At 35.3% G+C, this 20,031-nt stretch overlaps 1 protein-coding gene across 2 annotated transcripts in view; it reads left to right on the top strand.

Moving 5' to 3' along the window:
* FUT8 (fucosyltransferase 8 (alpha (1,6) fucosyltransferase)) overlaps positions 1-20,031 on the top strand; it is an 89,527-nt gene that overhangs the window by 47,971 nt on the left and 21,525 nt on the right. For both annotated transcript variants that reach the window (XM_014950386.1, XM_014950385.1), the window contains 2 exons: positions 2,166-2,280; positions 9,163-9,400. In XM_014950386.1, coding sequence (XP_014805872.1) covers positions 2,166-2,280; positions 9,163-9,400 — 353 coding nt within the window. The remainder of the gene's footprint in view (positions 1-2,165; positions 2,281-9,162; positions 9,401-20,031) is intronic.

Here is a 20,031-nt window from a genome sequence, read left to right as displayed (position 1 = left end):
TAGAACTTTTGAAAATTGTTTCAAATGTGGTTGTGGTTGCACAGCTGCTTTTAATGATAGCACAGGATTTATTTTTTTAGAATGTTTAGACCTGAAATACACAATTTTTCTTTAAACATCCAGCATGGTTGCATCCTGATAGAGAAAAAAATATATTTAAATCCCAAGAAAATGCATGAGTTCCTTTTTTAATTTGCCTACTATCCTGTAATGCTTTCTAAAAATTGGAAAACACTGCTTTAAGAAAAGCAGATTCATCTGTGTAGTTATTTATATATAATCCACTCTGTTAGATCTACTGCATCATTAATTCTGTTCTAGTTGTCCCTAAACTGTGTTTGCATTTTATTTTGAGTATTATGCATCTTAGTGATTAGAAACTAGTTACTGGATGATACTTTAAATTGTTTATTTTTTGCACAAAGCCAGAGTAGGGTGTTTCAGGCTCAGTTACCTTGTAAAAGAAGATCCAATTTATATAGTTTGAGATTTGAATGTAAGTATGGTACTTCCAACTGATTGACAGAAGATGAACATTACTGCTGCTGGACAATTTGGGTATGGTGTTTAATACAGCAACGGTAGATGCAAGTCAGTACCACTGTTATCCTGTGTAGAACTAGGGGTGTGAAAAACAATGAGTGTGTGGGGATGGGAAGATACAGACCCATAAATACAGTTACTAGCAAGAGAAGGTTGTCTGATAAGTCTGCTTAAAAAGATATCTCTATCACAACGATTTATTTTGATATATACTGCTAAAATATTGTGTCACTGGAAATAGTTGCCTAATAGAGGTATGTCATCTGCTCCTTTCTTACTTGCTAAGCTTATGTACAAGGGAGAGCCTTAGCTAACTAGGGTGGTGGTTCCAGTACTAACAAGTGCTGCCAACAACTGTCTTGTATTACTTCACTGACAAGACCACTTCACAGGTTGTTAAGAAATACGCTTGTCTTTTTGTCACCTCTTTTTTTATCACCTCCCAAGTTTCTCAGCCTTTGTTCTGTTGCATCTCTTCCCACTGATCAAAATTCTGGCTTATCAAGAATTTCAGGCAATAAATTGCAACGTCTCAAGTTCAGATGAAAGAATTAAGAAAAGTGGTTCAAACTTAAAATTTCAGCATTGCTATGGTGAAGTGTTTAGCAACTTTAAATACTCTCAATCTATAAAGACAACCCTGAAATTATTGGTTCTGAATTGGCCTACCTGTTACTTGTAGAATAGCCTTTAATGTTTTTACAAATATTTTTGAATAGTTTGCCTCTAGTTTTGTCTTTCCTTCCCAAAGCCACAGATATAAAAAAAACTTTCCCTGGGTGTTACTCTTCGGGCTGTTTTTCACAAAATTCCTGGCTAGTTTCAGTAAACAAATGTCATATATGATTTTTCTTCTCATGACACAGAGTTCTTTATCCTCTTACTTGGCCATTTGAAATGTGATAACCCTAAGAAAGGGATCTCTAGTGTATTAGATAACCTCAATTTAATATTTGGCAGTGCCTCAAAATTAATGTTTTGTAGTCTAGACTTGTAGCATGGCCATGAGTCAGTTCTGAATTTTTATTTTTTTCCTTTTTTTTTCCATTTCAGTATTAATAGCATGCAGTCATTCTAAGCAGACAGAATGCTTACCTTCTTCCCAGAGTCACAAGGAGCTACACGCCATAGAAAATACTGTTTACTAAACCTTGTAATAGTATTCTGTGGTTAGTTTTCACTAATAAAAATAGAACTATTATTGTTGTACCTGTGCTACAGACATTTGTAATGTTATGGAGCTACTGTAGGAATCACTATTGCACTTTCATCTGGGGCCTTTGGATAATGGATCGAGCATGGAACTGGTCTTTCTTCTTAGTTTCCTTTAGCACATATCAGGAATAAATGCTCTGTAGCAGGCCTGTGAGGCTTTTTTTTTTTTTAACCCATCTCCTGTTTAATACTAGATTTACTCATGGGTATGGAACGCAGGTTAAATAGAGGACACAGTCAGTCTTTCTTGGCTCCTGTTTGGATTGTGGGGTAGGACGTGGCATGAAGTAACTGGTTTTGAGGCTATAATTGAAATACCTGTTTAATTTTTCTTTGAGTTCATCTAATCCTCCAATTTTAAGATTGTTTCCCATTTTTTTAAGATAATTTTCCATTGTTGTTTACAGGTCAATCATGACCGACTTGTACTACCTCAGTCAAACAGATGGAGCAGGAGATTGGCGAGAAAAAGAGGCCAAAGATCTAACAGATTTGGTACAGAGGAGAATAACTTATTTACAGGTAAGAGGGTAGAGCTTTTAAATCAAGGTGAACATTTTTTAATTTTTTTACATACAGCACTTAGCTATTCCCTTTTTATAAAATAATTCCATGACAGTTTTATGTGAATGTTGGTATATCAACATACAAAAGAAATTAGAAAGTTGGTTTCAAACATTATTTTCTATGTATATGGAATGGTAGTACTTCAAGCAAATCTTTGTGGATTTGGGGTTTAATTGTTGTTTTGGGTTTTTGTGATTTTTTGTAATCTCTTCAAGCAAATCTTTGTGGATTTGGGGTTTTATTGTTTTGGGTTTTTGTGATTTTTTTTATAATCCGTGTTTTTCACTGGGCTGTACTTACCTGTTTAGATTCTTTGTTTTATTATAATAGATAAGTCTCTGTTTTTCATTTTTCATTCTTTAGAATATAAGAATACATATGTTTGAACAGTGTTAAAAATAAAAATATGCAAGTCCTTGTATGAAACTTCCAAACAAGCAGTTCATTTTTAATAATAAAAGTATGCAAAATTGAAGTGCTTGTCAAATATATTGTCTAGTCCTACAAAGTTTCAGCCATTTTGTGAGATGCTCCTATTTGTGAGCGCATAAAGCCATTTTAATATATGTGCTTATGTGTGTCTCAAATTTAAAGCTTTTTTTTGTTCTTTGGGGACTTTTAGTCATGTAGGAATGCATGCAACTATTTATATAGTTTATATATCAAAAAGATACTTGAAGTAGTCTGTTTTATTTGTACTTGGTTTGTTTTTCCTTGCACCTGTGCACCTCACTGCCCTGTTCTGTATGGCCACCCCTCGTATCACAGCTTTTCTCTATGCAAATGGCTGAATTTGTTTCCCAGATTTTCATCATTTCACAGTTCAGCTACTGGAACCTTCTCTTCTGTGACCAAGCTATGTATTTGTTGCTTGTTAAATAAAAAAAGGACACCCTTCTGTGGAAAAAAACCTCCCTGTAAATTACGCAGGAGGCATCACTTTATTGTCTTCCTTCAACTCCTTCTTGAGAACCATTCCCCAGTCTTTCCTTTTTGATGTCACTCTTTGGCGGTGGTGTACTGTAACTACTTTGCATGCCGATAAATATGCCTTTTGTACGACTTTTTCTCATCTTTCCTCGTCCTGAGGAGCCGGGTGTGAAGTGTTTGTGTGTGTGGGACCCCCTGAGGCAGGCCCGGGGCGGGGGGGGGCAGGGGGGAGGGCGCGAGGCGGCGGCCCCAACGGCTGCGGGGAGCGCGCGCCCCCTCAGCGCCTCAGGAGCGCCTGCCGGGGGGTGCGGATGCCGGGAAGGGCGGGGGGAAACGGGGAAAAAACGCCCTTTTGGGTCTTTTTAGAGGGCTGAGGCACCTTGAAAAACTTGTGCTGGCGAAAGCGAGTTGAGATTCTCCAGGTATCGTCAACAGTTATTTCTGGCAGCTGTCGCTGAAGAGTGTGTGTGAGACAGCGAGCTGTGTCTCGCTGCTGGGGGGTTCAGGGGCAAGATTTCATTTTTCCTGAGTGGGAAAGAAAGATCAAGCCCTGTGTTTCATTATCTGTATAGAAGTTAACTTAATGTAGCATGCATATAGTGTGGCCAGCAGAGCTGGGGCAGTGATGGTCCCTCTGCACTGGTGAGCACTGGTGAGGCACCACCTCGAGGGCTGTGTCCAGTTCTGGGGCCCTCACCACAAAAAAGACATTGAGGGGTTGGAGCGGGTGCAGGGAAGGGCAATGGAGCTGGTGAGGGGTCTGGAGCACAAGTCTTGTGAGGAGAGGCTGAGGGAGCTGGGGGTGTTCAGCCTGGAGAAAAGGAGGCTGAGGGGAGACCTTCTCGCTCTCTGCAACTCCCTGAAAGGAGGGTGTAGCCGGGGGGGGTCCGTCTCTTCTCCCAAGTCACGGGCAATAGGACAAGAGGAAACGGCCTCAAGCTGTGCCAGGGGAGGTTTAGATTTATGCATTTAAAAAATAAAATTAATCATTATGGGTTCATCCTGTAAGGTAGAGAACCACATAAGAAAATTAGTATTTCTCTCCTTTTATTTTTCTTTGGAGTTCTAGTATCTTCCCCATTACAGAGGGAATTACATTGTTTTTGGTTTTTAAGAAGTCATCACTGGTAGCTTATAGAAATAAAAAACATATAAATGCTTCACAGCTGCACATCAAATTCCATACAACTCTTTCACATGAAAGGATCTAGAAACTATACAGAAGGGACATGTGTTTCCTTAATTTTCTTTGAGGTTTAAGTTGAAGTGTTTTCCAAAAAATGTAGCTTTGATAAAAGTTGATATTTGTGGCATTGTAACTGTTCATCCAAAATAGCACTAAATTCTTGGGTTTAGCAAATATGCAGCAAGACGTTAAAAGTCATTTGCGTATTTTATCAACAAATAATATTACCCTGTTTATCCTATATGTCTTTTAGGTTAGTTGAAGCGTCTTTGCTGAGTTGAATGCTCAGGTTTTGATGTATTGAAATGTGAAACAGAACTATGGAATGAGCCTTTTCTTACTAAACTATTCTTTTTTTTTCATAAGCTAACTGTGTTTCTTTTTATTAATCCCTTCTCAGGCTAAATATACCTAAAATTTGTGTGAGAATTTATAATACCTTTAATTTTTTTATTCCTGATGTTTTTCCCTTAACACTAATTCTTCACTAGGCTGTTTGAAGTGAGCATCCACTAGTTGACAAATGACAGTAGATTTATGGAATAGCACCAAAAGATGTTTTTTGCTTGTTTTTTATGCAGTGTAAGGTATTATTTAGCTAGTAATAGGTCTCTTGAGTTTGTGTCACTATGGAATTATTGAAAATGATGGCCAAGATTTTTAATTCAGCTGGATTTTGAAATGTGAATATTTTTTCTTCCGCTATACTTATTTTAAATGTAGTTACCAATAGAAAATTTCACTTTTCATTAGTCATGCCTATTTTGATTAGTTTCTTAAGGAAATCATGACAATGTTCTCTACACTAGCCTAATACAAAATTTCTTAGAAATTTCATTCAATGGCTTTGCCTTTACCAGTTCTTCGGTGTTTCTTGCATGAAAGTACTATTCCTGCTAAGATAATTAGAGGCCATTTTTCTGTGTATTTGCCATTTCTCGCTCCTTTCATGGCCTGGTTTTTGATCTTTGATTGCACTTTGTCCCTTACTCCATGACTACTTTGTTTCTTTGAAGATTATTTGAAGATTCAAACCCCACAGCAGGTAATTCTCCATGTGTGCAACATTGCCCGAAGTTGGTGTGGAAATCTAGCCAATTTTTCAAAGACAGAAAATATTCTTTCTTATGAGTAGTTACAGTCTTTGAGACAGGTCTTTCACATATACAATTACTACCATCTCTCTTTTCCTTTTTATTCTTTCTTTTGTCTGAAAAAAACTGAGGCCAAGCTGCCTGTACAGTAAGCCAGACATAAGCATTTGGAGCCCTTCAGAAGACTATAATGTCTCCTGTCGTGAATGATTGTTGCCAGTAATGATCCAAAACTGGAATATATCTGTGACTACACATTTGGAAGAAAGTTAACTTATTTTCTGGGGTGAGTTTCAGGATATTGAAGAGCGCAGGGTGTACTGTGAGTATGCAATGTAAAGCACTCCATAGTCTGAAATTACACATGTACACCTCTATTCATAATATAACTGTATTAAAAAATTATATTTAAAAAAATAATTCAACAACCCTTGCTTCCCGGCTCCATGCCAGAAAGAACTATCCGTACAAACATATTTGTAAATTTTTTTTTTTGCTGAAGAATAAAAGTACCATAAACTTTTCTTTCTGGTACATGTTGAACAGTGACAGCTGCATTATTTTGGGACATCTCCCTGGGAAATCATTTAGCTGAATGATTGTGAATAGTGATGACTGCTACTTCATTTGGATGGCATTACCATAAATTTGATTTAATGAGGCTACATTTAGCTAGTTCCCTGTAGTTAGAGCAATACTTAAAAAGCTAGGAACTTATATTTAAGCAAAAGACTGTATTTTCAGAAATGTTCATTATCAAACGATTGAAGAGTGTGCAAGAGCACTCAGACAAGGGCTGCTGTAGTACTGTATATTCTGGAAGTGGGAGAGTGAGTAAATGATTATGAAGGCAGCAGTTTGTTTTCTTTTGCTTTTGTGCTTATTTTTGTTCTATTTATTTTAGGAAGTTTGTGATTCAGCATGCAGTCACCCAATAGCAGAATATTTTTGCCTCCAATTTTTAGAGGAATCAAAACTTTTTGTTCAGCTTCGAAGTTTAAAAATATAAGCAGAGAAAGGTTACTAAGTATTCAATAACATTATCAGTTATAATAGTCAGAGATTGCCATATTCATGCTGTTAATTTATTTGGGGCTGTGTATGTATGCAAAGAAAAGAAAGTTCCTTACAAGACTTGATTCTGAGGTTTCTGGATCTCTGAGTATTTTTTGTGATTTAATGTGTCACTTATTTTTTTTGGTCTTAAACTGTATTAAATCCTCTCTCTTCTGCTGCCATTAAAATTAATGATATATATTTCTAATAAAAGTACTCATGCTAAAATGACAACAACAACAACAAAAATGGCTCTGGGCACTCTGTGTATGTGCAAAAGGATGTTCCCTTCACAACTGTAAGTCTTGGAAAGTGTAAACTTGTATCTTTCAATAATTCCACAGAATGTATTCTGTCTTTTTGCAGTTATTCCACTTGACTCACGAGAAACAATTTGTAGCGTGTTGTGGCAGTTCTAGTGTGGTATTGATAAATTCAAACTAATTTGAAACAAAGGCAAAAGTGAATTCCAGAGTGGAAAAAAAATATCTCATAATTTCAGCATTGACTTCATAAAATCAGCATTGACTTTTTTATGGGGAAGTATTTATTTTTTTATGAAAGACTTCAGCTATGTGTCTGTATGGGCGCATTTCTAGGAGAAGAGATGATTTCTCTAATGGGCAAACCTTGTAGCTCTTCTGGTTTTCTATAGTACACTCAGGAGCTTTAGGTTTATTTGGAAGCTCTCTGGTATTTAATCTGAGTACATCAAATCCTGATAATTTGCTTACTCAAGGAGAAAAATGCCATGATTGCCAGTTCTAGTTTCTGACTAGATTTAAGAATAGCACACTGTAGAAGTCTCATCTTGGGATGATAAAGGCAAAATTAGATACTGGCAAGGCAAACAGTTGAAAAAGGCCGTATCCTTAAGCTTAACTGAGGTGTGTTGCTGGCCACAAGGATCCAGTCAAGATTTATGGTTATGAATTCATGATATTGACACACTTTATGTCTTCTAGTTGCCTTAAATTATGTTTATTACTAACTTGGTTAAATTTCAGTCATTTGACTTACATATACTCATTTAATTATAAATGAGTGACACTAGTGATCAGCCAAATTGAAAGGAGATAATGACAGTCATGTAGTTGTCTATTTCTACGGGGAAGTCATTAAACAGAGCAATGAATAGATTCGGTTTCAGATTCTGCTTTACTGACAGACTAGTAAGGCCCAAAAATGTAGCATCTAGCAGATGGTGGTTGTTACCTTCCTACATTCTTTTCTTCAGCGTCATAGTTTAACGTTTTCTTAATGCAGATTTTTCTGTGAAAGTAAACAGGGAAGGTAGAGGCAAGAAACTCTTAGTGCCTCAACTGGAGAAGAATGAAGTTTGCACTTACTCTCCTTTAGGCACCACATAATCCACACAGGAAGGATCCATTAGTTAAAAATGCATAGGTAGCTTGTTTTATTAGTTTTGGTACTTCCAAATTAAAAATTATATTAAGTCTTTTATGACTCAGAATATTCAGATTATCTTTAAGATCATTTGATGGACAGATCTCAGTTCTCCAGAAGGTGATTGTTAGCTTTTGGAAAGACCTAATTTTGGAAAGACCTAAAATGTCTAAAGCTGTTTGGACGTGAGAGGAACAGAATCTATATTGATTCTCAAATATCATTATTCTTGAAGCTTAAGCAAAAACTAAGTTTTCATCCTAGAGATTTTATAAAAAGCCTTTTGGTAAGGCAGGAGTATGTCCAGACATGCAAATACGAATGTGTACAGCAAAATACTATATTTTACAGAAAGAATAACTTGCATGGATTATGGTGGTGTGTTGTCCACATACTTAGAAATTTTTATTACTTTGTACTTTTAAGCGTAGCATTCATATCACATACATATTTTACAGAAAGAATAACTTGCATGGATTATGGTGGTGTGTTGTCCACATACTTAGAAATTTTTATTACTTTGTACTTTTAAGCGTAGCATATCACACAAACATTTGCCTCCTTCCTTGTTTCTTGGACTGTGGAAGTGTAATATATTATTGTATTGAGAGCACATGCGGATTCAAATTCTGTCTTTTATCAGTCTCCTCAGGTATGTGTTTCATATTCTGTATTTGGAATATGGTCAGTTAGTCTGGGAAGCAGTCCATTAATAAGAGTTTGGTTTACTCCGTGTACTGTAGACAGGTGGAAATTTTCTTTTGCTGAATGTCATTCATGCTCATTGAAAGAGAACTAACAAACTTGGAAAAATGCCACAGGAAAAAGCATTCCAACACCCAGAACCGTGTTGATGAAATGGGAACTCTCAGTCCAAATGTTAGCTTATTCTGACAGATTTACAAATGAGAAAGTAATTTAAAATGCTGAAGGTATTCTATTTTACGTTAGGATAGTGAAGTATGTTCAAATAACTGTTCATGTTCACAGTCAAGAATTCACATAAAATTTTCATAGAGCTGAAGCTGGCTCATCCATTTTAATATGAGCTGTGTTATAGCAGGATGACTCGTGCAATTTATGACATTTGTCAGTTGTTCAGAAAAAAAGTATGCCTTTGTGTATAGCTTCTCTTCAGCTTGGCTTTTTCATCCGTGCTTACAGAACCCGAAGGATTGCAGCAAAGCCAAGAAACTGGTGTGTAATATCAACAAAGGCTGTGGCTATGGTTGTCAGCTCCATCATGTCGTCTACTGTTTCATGATCGCTTACGGCACTCAGCGAACACTCATTTTAGAGTCTCAGAACTGGCGCTACGCTACCGGCGGGTGGGAGACTGTCTTTAGGCCTGTGAGCGAGACGTGTACTGACAGATCAGGTACCACCACTGGACACTGGTCAGGTAAGATTTAATAGCTCAAATAATTTCTCCTTGGTTTTTGCAGCTTCTTTCACATAGGACTATTTAGATACCTTTTTCTTTAATTTTACATACATAACTAATGACTGCAGTTGCATACATAAGCATGTTTTAAACTTCATTTCTTCACTGTATTGAAAAAAATATCCTTACTAATATATCTCTGCTTTGGCGGAGATTTTTTAATAGTGTAGTGTACTAACTATGCTGTCTATGTCAGTTTATTTCAGAAGTTGATTTTTAATTTTATATCAAAAATATTCATACAAGCGAATACTTACGACAAGGTATCAGTGTAAATTACAGAAATTGGCCAAAAAGTCAGAAAATTGTATAATCTCAAAGTATTACTCTCATGTAATTTGCAGACCTGTGTAGAATAATAATTTAGTAAATTGTGCTTTTTGCAAAAAACATTTAAATCTGTACATTTATCTTTCTTCTTTTTAATTAAATTGCCTCTACTTGACACTTTTATTTTAGTTGTATTAGCAACATAAAGTTTTGAGGTTTCTGAAGTCTATCTTCAGCAAAACAATTTGGATTCTAATCTCTTCTGCAAAGAATTAAGAGGCTTATATGAGCTGATAATAAATATATATTTATTATATTATTGGTCCAGTTCTCTCCTAACTAGGCAGAAAAGCCAAGCTTGTCTAGTTCAGAAGAAATTAGCATGTTTTTGGAATTTTGGAAGTAGGGTGAATTTTAATAAGCAAGCTGACATTAGTCTGATAGAAAGATTAGTAAGGCACGTTCTCATCTGTGCGGAGAACTAGGGGTCATCTCATCTCTTGTCATCCCTGGCAGAAATGGTTCTTTGTGCTTAACATGATTTTCCTACAAGTCAAGTTCAGTTTCTCTAGTTTAAATATGTTAAAAGATTGAGAGTTCTATCAAAGGTTTTTGCAAAAACAGCAGTTATTTTACACTGCAGCATAATTTTTCTTTTTCCTCCATTTCACTTAAACGCTTCTGTACTGTCATTCTAGAGGAAAAAAATATCTTAATAAGAGGTGGTTAATTTTGGAATTATATCTTGGCTGCAATCGTAACTTACTTGCAGTTCATTTTTCCTTGATATCTGTGGCCAAACTTTATGGATAATTTAGGTAGGAATTGTTAAAGAAGCATATATGAATGCCTAGAAATAAAAGCCATAATATAGAGAGCTTGTGAAAACACATTTATCATTAATTTTTTAATACATTTTCTTTAAAATAGTTAGCTATATTGAGCATGAATATTTTTAATTGCCAGGTCATAATGTTCTGTTATCATTGCAACATACTAAAACAGGATAGGCCTCTTTTTATAATTTTTTTTTGGGGGGCTGATTTATGATGTTCTGGTGGCATTCCCTGATACTATCCTGAAGGAAGGTTATAAAATAACTAAATAAAAAAATGGAACCTAAAAAAAGAAAACAGATTAAGATAAAGGATAGTTTAATATACAATTAGAATTCATATCTGCATATTATTACATGATGGCGAATGAAGGGATTTGGAGGTAAAGAAGCGATCTATATGTTTTAAATAACAGTGTGTTCCCTTAAGTCCTGCAAACCAGTAAGATGAAAGATAACTTGAAAAGGAAACCTGAAACAAAGTTTCCTGCAGTTACATTTGAATATTGGCTTTGGTGCCTCTAGCCATGGTTTGACGAATGAATGCTTTTAAGGCAGGGATACCCTGAGGGGAAAAAATGGCAGAGCTCTTCATTTGGTGGTAGTGCCAGCTTTTAAGTATTCATTGAACTATAAACTTAAAATATGAATTAACTAATATGTTTATATGTATAATTCAAGAAAGAGGATACTGTGGGTATACAAAATTAATTTTTAATTTATTAAAGCAAATCAGGCAACAGTAATCAAAAGGACTAAACGAAAATTGCAAACTCAAACCATAAAAAGTTCTGCAGAATTAATTGCAATAAATAAAAAAGTTTCATTTCATGAACTAGATCTTTGTTGATGGTAGTTTTTCTTTTACATAAATCAGATGAATATTTAGTGTTAGCCTAAAAACCCCTTTAACTTGCATACAATTGTATGAATTGTTTTTTGCTCCTATAGCTCTACGTAAATCAGATGAATATTTAGTGTTAGCCTAAAAACCCCTTTAACTTGCATACAATTGTATGAATTGCTCCCATAGCTTACTCTTCTTTATAAAATGTTGCAGAAAAAATTGTTCAATTTCTATTTATAATTCTTAATATCTTTTTCATACACTAACTTTCATTATTTGCATTTTAATTCAAGCGGATTTGTTACTGTGAAGCATAGTGGGGAACGGTGATTAGAGAGAACAGAGCAGAACAGGAATCTGTCTTGTATTTTCCCTTTGTTTCAGTTATGTTAGTCTTGAAATCAAGCTACTGATATTTCATAAATTTTTTGTTGTGAAGGTGCTTTGTAAGATGCTCTATGTGAAAAAAAAAAGTGTAGATAAACATGAAAATATATTTAGAAAGGAGCACTCTTAAAAGGACCTTAGAATTTGAATGAGGTAGGACTGAGTTTTCAGGGCAATGTAGTAGCCTGAGAGAACAAAGTGTGATCCTTGTCTCTAAGTGGAGGGTTATTGAATAGTACCAAGAAGTTATTTTCTCCTTGCAGACTCTAGTTTTGTTATTCGGCCTTCAGCATGGATATTGATAAATATGAAAGGATTGTCAGAAAGAACTACACTGCTTCAAGGCCAGAAAAATCTGCTTTACAGCAGAGGTTAAAGAATTAAAGGCCAGAAAAATCTGCTTTACAGCAGAGGTCAAAGAACATGATTATATTTAAAAATGAAGCAACTTTAAAAAGCTGGTCCTGACACGTTTTATAGGCATTTCTTAATGGGAAAAATTTCTACTTTTAGACAAAAACATGTGGCTGGAAAATTCAGATTGGAAATACGGGCTGTTGTTTGCAGAAACATTGGCTGACTATCTGAGCTGAAACCAGGACACTACTGTAATAATTTATTCAGGGGATAGGGTAGATTCTCCATGAGTAAGTCTTCAATTCCTTAAGATGGTATGTGTTCTTGAAAACTATGGATTTTCTCCCTTTCAATCTCTTAGTATTTTGCATGTGTGGCATAGAAGGTTATTGTGATTTCAGTGATGCAGTTGAAGCTGCTGTCTGGTACCCAGTCAACAGGCTGGGATGAGAGAGGCTGAATAGAGCCATCAGCCACTGAGTAACTCTGCCTTGGGTGAGCACAAGTAGAATCATTTATTTTAAACAGTTCTTTACCTCCTGTTGCTCAAGAGATTGGAACATCAGAAAAACAAAAGGAAAAATAAGTTGACACATTTTTTGAAATGTGTATTTTACTTTTTTTGAGCAAGATGAGTCAATCCATGAAAAGAAATACAAGGTATAACTAAAGAGGCAAATGTTGTCTTTGAGCACATGGCAAACCTTTTTCACTTTCAAGTATCAGATCAGTGCTTAACTTTATGAACAAAACTGCTAGTGGAATAAAAGAAGCAAAATCTTAGAGACAAATAGAAATCAAATTCATTTAACCAACTGATCTTACAGTGAAGGAGAATACGTATATAGAGAGGTAGGATGGAGGAGGAGAGAGATTTATTCTTGTTATTGAGCCTATTTTACATAATGTCTTTGAAGTCATTGTAAATCTACTATCAAGGGTTAAAGATAGTTATAAATTCTGGAAAAAGATCTTTTCAAATGGTTAAAAGTTGACTTTAAAGTTAAGGTCTTTTGGAATGTTTTGAAATCCTCTTATGATTAGAAGTCTTTGAGTCAAAAATGCTCTTGAATATATATGAAAATAAAAATGAAACTGATATAGGTGAATTCAGAATCATGTAGGGGGTAATGAGGCAAAGATTTCGGTGTATTCCAAAAGCAATTAATTTGTTTCCTGGTAGGAATTATACATCATGAGACATAAGTAAAAGAAATTGCTTTTTTTGACTATTTTGTTAATTGATGTATGATTATGCTAATGTTATCGTTATCAGACCAGATAAAAGTACTGTATGTCTTTTTTAATTTTACCACTTCTTAAGTTAGGACTTAGTCATACAACATTTTTTTATCATTGCAACTCAGTATTTAGTGTTGCTTTTTATGAAGTTTACATCCTTTATTAGAAACAAGTTGGTGTTTTCTGGATCTCAGAGAAACTGAACAGCATGCTTTGCTGTAGCTTTACAAGTAATTTAGAAGATGCTTTGTGATTCTGTTTCAAAGCATGGATAGAGAAGATTCTATTTTTTTCCTGCTAGAACTGATTCTCATTAATTTTTATTCAAATATAAAACAGTTACTGGAGAGGTAAGTTCTTCTCATACATATATATAAAAATCTACAGAGTACTGTAAAGGAAGTTGTATTTAGAAGATATCTAGAATGTAATTGAACTTAGTGCCAACATCCATGTGTAACAAAAAGAAAACTGTTAATTATATTTCTGTGGGTTTTTTTTTTCCCTTTATCCTTCTTTACACAGCGTTTACTTACATAGATCACTTGCCCACAGCAGCACAAGTGGAGTCCAGGCTTCCCCTAAGCCTGAAATGAGTTAAATTGTACCTCAAAAGAACATTATTTGTTTTTAATTATTTTTTAATTCCTGCTATAGCTTTTTGCTTGTTATGAAAATGTGGGTGTCCAAAATCAGGGAAAAAGTCCTTAGAGTTCATCTTAAGAATATATTAGTTGTTGTCGTAGCTACATTTATATAATATAGGTCATAGTCTGAAGATCGCAAAATGGTTTCTGTGATTATTGTTTCTGTTACAGAAGCTCCTAAAAGCCTTGTTGCAATAGGTATTTTCCAGGGAGATAGTATTATAGACTAAAATTTTGCAATCAGAATTAGGACCAATAAAATAGACACTAATAAGGTGGATTTAGGACCAGTATGAGAGCAGAAAATATTTGTAGGGTGAGTAATTTTGTATCTAGTGAAATCCATGTGAAGACATTTAACTCTTGCCTTAATTTTTAAATATAGTATACAGCAAAGTTATTCATAGTTATAATCCCATCCTGCTGCTTAGTAGCCTGGCATTCATTGCAAACAGCACAGAAATGAAGGTACTTGTGAAAGTAATTTCTATACCTGCTGGAAAGTAGGATGAAGTAGTAAAACACAGAAGCAGGTTTTGAAAAAGAACAACACTATTCTGCTCAGAGACCTGAGAATAAAAAAGAAATCTTCAGAAGGAACTTTTGGGTTGGAGGCAAAAATAGAAGAAGCGTCACAGTCGGAAAATGCCTAGATTACATCACATTAACTTAAATGCTGTGAGTATCAACATACGGGTATTAGTTACCTCCTTAACAATTCTTAATTAACTCTGTTTTACTCAACTTGGTTACCTCCTTAACAATTCTTAATTAACTCTTAATTAACTCCTTTATATGTTATTATATTATTTGCTGTCAGCACAGTATTCCAGCAAATCACTAACAAAAATAATCATGCAGAATCAATTTAGGGGATACACAGAAAAACATGTTATAGTGGAGAAGAGTACATGAGAGTTTTACAGAAGGAAATAATGTCTTACAAATTTAGTAGATTTATTTGAAAGAGGCAAAAAATAGGTATGGAAGACTGAGTTAATTTAATACTTGTGCTTCAAGAAATACAAATTTAGTAGATTTATTTGAAAGAGGCGAAAAATACGTAGGTATGGAAGACTGAGTTCATTTAATACTTGTGCTTCAAGAAGTAGTGGAGAAGAGTACATGAGAGTTTTACAGAAGGAAATAATGTCTTACAAATTTAGTAGATTTATTTGAAAGAGGCAAAAAATAGGTATGGAAGACTGAGTTAATTTAATACTTGTGCTTCAAGAAAGCACATCAGAAGGCTTCCCCAGATGTAAACTACCATGAGATAGAAGAGAAGCTCCTGATGTATATAAAATAGGGTTAAAAGAAGCTTGAGAGGGAACGAGTAGAAATTAATGATTAATATTCCGTAGAGAAGTAAGTCACCAGCAGAGACTGATGCAAACTTTACTCTTCAACATAATCATAAATTATCTGGCAAAGAGAGAGGGTGTGTGATGGCAGTATTTCTAATGATAATAAGGTATTTTGGTTAGTGAAGGTGAAAATTCTTTTTGAAGAGTTACAGAAGGCTCTTGCAGTAGCAATACATTTAACGAAGTCTTACAACTTGTGACACAAAGTTTACTTGTGCAATCTCAAATCTGTCATACTACACTAAATCCATTTTGTATTTTAATAAGTTCCTCATAAAATGCATCTGTGTGCTCTTCCACACTGTAATCAACTAAGCCCACAATATTGAATGTTGATTCTGATTAAGTCCTTTATATAGGCAGAGTTTTATAGGTTCTCATTTAATTGTATGAAGAATTACATTAAATCTATTCTTGATAAAGGAATGCTGTTCTTAGGGGTTGTTTTCCACGTCAGTAGCATTTTTCAGCAGGATGGGAGATAAACAGGGAATACATTGCTTTTAAATACAACCATTGAGTAGTAAATCTTCCAGTGGCAGTACTAAGGATGTATATATTTCTTTAATGTTTGTTGCATATAATTGCACTATCTGTAATGTTCAAGGAGTAAAAATGTGGAGATTTTATACAATGATTTCTCCTTATGTCATTGTTAATTTAGACTAAGATTTGATGTCTTTATAAAACATGGTTGACTGGTAATAGTTCCATGCGTGGGCAGCACCATAAGCAGACTGGCAAACACATTGTTCAATGGGAATTACTTAAGTATATTGAAGTGAATGAATATAACCTAGAACAAAGGATTTTTATTCATGAATAAATGTGTCCATTGAAATAATTATTTTCAAAGTGGTAGGGATTTACTTCCCTACATTTCCTGATTAGGGGAAGTTAAAGCACTTCTGTTACTTTGTAGACTTAGAGATCTAAGGAGTGCATGAAGCAGGGGGAAAGTAGTCTTGCTTCTGTTCTCTGCAGTGATACTAATAACTGATCACAGAAAGATATGGGGTTGGAAGGGACCTCTGGAGATCATTTAGTCCAACCCCCTTCCAAAGGACAGGTGGGTTTGAATGTCTCCAGAGATGGAGACTCCACCACCTCCCTGGGCAGCCTCTGCCAGGGCTCTGCCACCCTCAAAGTGAAGAAGTTCCTCCTCATGTTTAGGTGGAACTTCCTATGTTCAAGTTTGTGCCCGTTCCCTCTTGTCCTGTCCCTGGGCACCACTGAAGAAAGATCAGCCCCATCCTCCTGACACCCACCCTTGAAGTATTTATAGGTGTTGATCAGATCCCCCCTCAGTTTTCTCTTCTCCAGACTAAAAAGACCCAAATCCCTCAGCCTCTCCTCATCAGGGAGACGCTCCAGGCCCTTCCTCATCTTTGTGTCCCTCTGCTGTCCCCTCTCCAGCAGTTCCCTGTTTTTCTTGAACTGGGGAGCCCATAACTATGGCCCAGAATTGGGTCCAAAAATATGATCACGTATTTGATCACATATCTTATCTGTCCTTCTTGAACTGGGGAGCCCAGTACTATGGCCCAGAATTGGGCCCAAAAATATGATCATGTATTTGATCACGTATCTTACGCTGTTCATATGAAATACTACCTTTTGAGGCATGGCTTTCTTGTTTTCCTAAAAGATTGATGTTGCAGACCCAAGTCCCTCAGCCTCTCCTCCTCAGGGAGATGCTCCAGGCCCTTCCTCATCTTTGTGTCCCTCTGCTGTCCCCTCTCCAGCAGTTCCCTGTTTTTCTTGAACTGGGGAGCCCATAACTATGGCCCAGAATTGGGTCCAAAAATATGATCACGTATTTGATCACATATCTTATGCTGTTCATATGAAATACTACCTTTTGAGGCATGGCTTTCTCGTTTTCCTAAAAGATTGATGTTGCCCCAATATACTAGCAAAACTAGTACTAGTAGGTTAGTGATTAATTGCAACTTTTTCTCACAAGCATGAAGTCATGGATGATAAATCATAGGTTGACAAACAGATGCCAATTTCCCATTACAAACTGTAAAACTTTTTTTGCCTAACTGTTGCTCTTTTAAGAATTGTTCCATAAACAAAAAGCTACAAATTGGCCTAATATTGGAGTTATTTGGATTTAAGGTAACCATTCTATACTTGAAAAGTTGCACTGTAGTGTCTACAGAAGGGAAGAATACGAGCATGTTTTTTGATCACATGAAAAAAAAATCCCCTAACTCTTGCTCTTTTAAGAATTGTTCCATAAATAAAAAGCTACAAATTGGCCTAATATTGGAGTTATTTGGATTTAAGGTAACCATTCTATACTTGAAAAGTTGCACTGTAGTGTCTACAGAAGGGAAGAATACGAATGCGTTTTATGATCACATGAAAAAAAAAATCCATGTTTTTTGAATGTCAAGAAACAGCATTAGGCAAATTGAGAGTAAAATTACTTCAGAAATGTGTTGGGTCTCACACAGTCTTTACAAAGTTTCAAATGTTAAGCTGAGTTCTTTGTTTGGCTGCATAAATTTCAATCCAAACCGAAGCATTCCCAGGTTTTTGGGGCAATTATCACCTGCATTCAAGCTTCATTCATTCAAGTTACTTTCTAATACACTACTTTAGTCATTACAATGTCAGCAATGTTACGGTTAAGTAATTTTGCTTACTTTTAAGTAATCTTTAAACAAGGGTTGTCCAAACTGGCAGCTGTGGGTCGGATTTAAGTCATGAAAACATTTCATCCAAATCTTTCCTATGTCTTGAAAATGGTTACCACCATTTCAGGTGGAAGGCGTGAGCACCTCCAGCACTGTGCTCCCTGATATTCCACAGTGTATCGTTTAATACAGGCCCATCTTTTCTATGAATGCAGATACTATGAATTCTGTATAGAGAGGCTGTAGTTCAAAGCTGGATGTTTCATTCGTTTCAGTATAACAGCTTCACCAAATCCTCAAGGGTTCTTGTCTTTTTGCATTTGAGTAATGAATAAAAAACAATGAAAAATGTCAGCTAATTGCTCAAGATCTATTTCTTGTAGAGATTCAGAATGTCATACTGAAAAGATGCTGTTATTACTATATATTTTATTAGACATGAAGAATCAAATAAACAGGCAAATGTTACCGAATTAAAGTTTTTCCACCATGTGAAATAAGTGAAACCTATACCAAGACTTTTAAGGCAGAAATAGTTTCTTGCATTTTGTATTTCTGTTCCTCAATCTTCAGACCCTCTGGCCACTGATTTCTTCCTAGTGTTGAGAACAGATAAGAAATTCAAAAACCTGCATTTTATTACATTGATTTTTCTACCTGCATTGGAAGACACACATTTATTTTGTTAACATTTCAAATAAAACAATAAATATTTAATATTCCAAGAAAAATCCCTTTGCTATAATCTCCTAGTTGAGGCATTACCTGTGCAGGAATGCCATCTAACATGTTCTGTAGAGAAATCATTAGAACCTATTTTCCTTTATCTGCTATCGCATAAATCCAAGGACAAATCTCAAAAACGTAGGTATTTTGTTTGCAAGTGCCCTTAACTCTTCTAAGAAACAGTAGTAGTTTTAAGTTTCTAGTGGTGTGCAGAATAATAATACTTTATTATTCTGTTATGGAGGAAACTTTTATATTTGTGTGTGAGTTATATGGGTTTTTATTGATTCTTCCATTACATTTTCCCCTTCTTTTTGTTGAAAAATAAAAAAATCTGTCTTCAGAGGATAGACCACTTGAAAATGGGCGTACATGCTATGACCGAAGACCAGAAAAATTTCCTTTTCAATTATTTCAGGTTTATGCTCTTGGTTTTTCTCCTTTTGTATTAGTAGACCATATGAAATTGAACACATCCCTGTTCAGTTTCTTTCAGATGCACTGTTCAGGTGAATTGTGCCTCATTGCTGTGACTTTCCAACAGCATAGCAGTTTTATTCTCTGCTGTTTTATTTAACTAAAAGGTCTTTTTGTCTACGTGCACCTTGAGGGTTGTGTTTCATCTGGACTTGCATATGAAGGTATTTTTACTAATTCATTGAAAGAAGAGTCTTCAAAGTGTTCAAATTAGGACAAGATAAGATTGAGAGCTTAAGTTATAAATTGTTAGCTCAAAAAGACAGTAAATGTCTAAACTGAGAGCCCTTCTCCAATAGATGCCTGGACTATCTTCAGCCAACTCTGAATATTAAGCTCCATTCTCTCAACAGGTTCAAACTTTTAGGTCTCCTAATATATTGCCTTGAAGTTGTCTTGGTTTTTGCATGCTTATACATGCTTGTTATGTATGTCCAATTAGCATATGCATGCCAGAGGTCAGTCCCTGCAGCTGCTAAAGGGTTACTATAGAAGTAAGCTGTTTATCTTCTGTTCCAGAAAAGACAACCTAATACTCAAAGCAAGTATTTGGAAGTATTTTTATGTATGTAGTAATAAACATTAGACTGAAAAAGAGAATAAGCCTCAATGGAATTGTTTCAAATCAAATCCAAAATTAGTTTTAGTTCAGTACTGCTGTAAAGATCTTTAATATATATTTTCCTCTGTTATTTCAGCTATCCTTATCTTTTAAAGCATCAACTCTGACTATTGTTTGCATGAATAACTAAACCTGGATAACATGGCAAAACCCCTTTGCATTTA

Source organism: Calidris pugnax, unplaced genomic scaffold (assembly GCF_001431845.1).
Source record: "Calidris pugnax isolate Ruff unplaced genomic scaffold, ASM143184v1 scaffold68, whole genome shotgun sequence".
NCBI classification, from domain to species: Eukaryota; Metazoa; Chordata; class Aves; order Charadriiformes; family Scolopacidae; genus Calidris; species Calidris pugnax.
The sequence above is the reverse complement of the archived record's forward strand: the minus strand, read 5'-3'. Positions and strand labels throughout refer to the sequence as shown.